Source organism: Apaloderma vittatum, unplaced genomic scaffold, assembly GCF_000703405.1.
Source record: "Apaloderma vittatum isolate BGI_N311 unplaced genomic scaffold, ASM70340v1 scaffold24193, whole genome shotgun sequence".
Lineage (NCBI taxonomy): Eukaryota > Metazoa > Chordata > Aves > Trogoniformes > Trogonidae > Apaloderma > Apaloderma vittatum.
This window is the reverse complement of record NW_009706741.1, coordinates 3,187-5,678: the sequence shown is the minus strand read 5'-3', so window position 1 is coordinate 5,678 and position 2,492 is coordinate 3,187. Positions and strand designations below refer to the sequence as shown.

Below are 2,492 nucleotides of genomic sequence, written 5' to 3'. Positions count from 1 at the left end.
GGAGCTGCCGGGGCTGCTGAGCCACACACCACGAAGGAGACACTGCTGGCCCCGAGGCGCTTACAATGAAATTCAGAAAAACGCAGAAAGTAGGGGGAAGTTGCAGAGAACGAGGGCAGGGAGACAGCAGCAGGAAAGCGGATGCTGAGCTGGTGTGTGGAGAAAAGCACTGATGTCCCACTGGCCTTGCAGTCACCACTTGCCCGTGTCCTCCAGGGAGCGGCTCAGAAGGGGAATCTGCCTCCTCTGAGACCACCGGCAGCCATTGCCCCTGCCCCACGCTGCTCCCCACCACCGTGTCTTCCCTGCAGATGCTGCCTCCATCACTCGTTTCATTGGCTTAGAGCTTCTCAGTGGGCTTTTTACTCCTTTCCTTGGCCTCGAATCCATCCCAACCTCCTCCTGGATCCCAGAGCAGCACTGTCTCCATGGGCTTGGGATGCCAGAGACATCCCTGCAGTGTCCAGGCTCTGAGCAGCAACCACATTAAAGGAGGATGTCCCAGGAGCAGACTGTCCACCCACTCCCCAAGCTGGGGCGAGCTGGCACAGCTCTGGAGCCGGCAGAGAGGGTGGCCGGAGATGGGGTCCCTCATTCCTCACCAGGGTCCCTGCTGCAGCCTGCGTGGTGCCCGGCCGCTCTCGGCAGTGGGGGTGGAGCACCAGTGAGTGATGGATGAGGGAGGATGCCTGAGCCGGGCTGGCGCTCGCCCCGCTCCCAGGATGCGCCTGCACAACCCGGCGCTCACTCTGCAAGCTGGACCAGGCTGTGATTGTCTTGGCTTGACTTGAAGGACTTTCTCATATAGTTTGACTTGTTCTTTTCGGATGATGAATGGGACTCTGACTTCAGCAACATCTGTTTATTTTTCTTGTATGTAAAACCTCATGTGCAGAAGAAATTGCTGGGTAATTACTGGAGAGGGGGAGCATGGCCCTCCAACTCCACAGCAGCTCTCCAAAGTGATCCCATCCCCTTCTCAAAAGCAGGAGACACCTGGGCACAGTTACCCTCACAGGACATTCACCATATTTCCCGGCACTACCCAGCACTGTGAGGCTCAGCCCACACCAGCAGGTCCTTACAAGCAGCAGCAAACCCGCAGCCCGGGCTAACAGCTCCGCAGGACGCCCCGTGCCAGGCCCTGCTGCCCTCACACCCGCCTGCTCCTCCAGGCCACGCGGCTTCTCCCCCTCTGTCTCCGCTCCCCAACGCTGCGCTCGCGCTGCTGCACCAGCTGACCAGATGGACCAACGCGCCGCGAGCCGCGTCCCCAGCCGGGACCCTCCCAGCCCAACCGGGCACTCTGTTTTCATCCTGTTACTCAAACACTGTAAACAGAAACACTGACTATTCTGATGTCAGGTTGTTAATGGTTTCCACATGCTGCACGGGCTGGGACATGGCGTTTGCCTCCCCGTGCCCCCCAAGCGCTACCGAGGGGCGCAGAGGGCTGGAGCCCCGCTCCTGGCCGGGGCGATGCCCCAGCACGGCCCCAGAACTGGGAGGGTCCTGGGCACAGGGGCCCGTGGGAATGAAAGCACTTGACAAAAGAAAACAGCCCTGCAGCTGCCATGGCCATTGCTCCCTGCAGGCACGAGCACAGGAATGAGACAAAACTGGCCTTGGCCCCCAGCCCGTGGGCAGGACGCGTCTGGGCTCCCTCCCATCCTGGGCACATGAGCTCCTGCAGCACCGAGGCCGGAAGGTTGCCTGTCGCTGCCACATCAACACACCTCAGGTGCTTTCCAGCCCAGGACAGCCCCTGGCACTGCCTGGCTTCCCTGTACACCGTGTCAGACTAAACCCTTCGGTTTATTCCTCTGAGCATCTCCCTGACCGCTGCCATGCAGGAGGATAGGGCCAGGCTCAAGGAGACAGGAGCTGTGGCACTGTGTGACCTCGGTGTCACTGATCTGATCGGGTGAAGCCGAGGCTGCGCGGTGTGCCACGGCGGGGACAGCAGCAGCCTGGACCAGCTGGGAGCAGCTCATCCCCGCGCAGGCAGGGTGGGTAGAAAATGATGGGAAGGTTTTGTCAGACCACCAGCTTTTCCACCTTCTAGATTTATGACTCACAGCCTCAAAAATCCCAGAGGCTTCCTCCCGTGCCGCACACTGGGCTGCGCTGAGGGCTCATCCCCCACATCTGCCATGAGCCATGGGTGCTGCTGGCACATTGGCCACCCCCGTGAGGGTTCTGCCAGCCCAGGCACTCGAGCCCAGCCCCAGGGGCACCCATCACCCCCTTTTGGCAATGACAAGACCAACCCCGGCACCCCATGATAGAGTTCATGCAGGAAACAGGGATGACCACCCACGGTCCCCAGGGTGTGACTGCGACCGCGACGTTGGGGCTGCATACCGTTCTCTGCTGCTCGCTTGAGGTTCTCTATCATGGTGTCGTAGTGAATCCGGCACAGCACCTTCTCCTCCACCAAGCCGAACTCCTCGCCGGTGGAGAGCTGCCGTTTGCAGGAGAAGCAGGGGCAG

General features: G+C 60.8%; 1 protein-coding gene across 1 annotated transcript in view; it reads right to left on the bottom strand.

Moving 5' to 3' along the window:
- LOC104271294 (LIM/homeobox protein Lhx6-like) overlaps positions 1–2,485 on the bottom strand; it is a gene marked incomplete at both ends in the record, with an annotated part of 5,051 nt that extends 2,566 nt beyond the window's left edge. The window contains 2 exons of the mRNA XM_009865915.1: positions 917–975; positions 2,365–2,485. Of these exons, the coding sequence (XP_009864217.1) occupies positions 917–975; positions 2,365–2,485 (180 nt within the window). The remainder of the gene's footprint in view (positions 1–916; positions 976–2,364) is intronic.
- Positions 2,486–2,492: the final 7 nt, after the last annotated feature.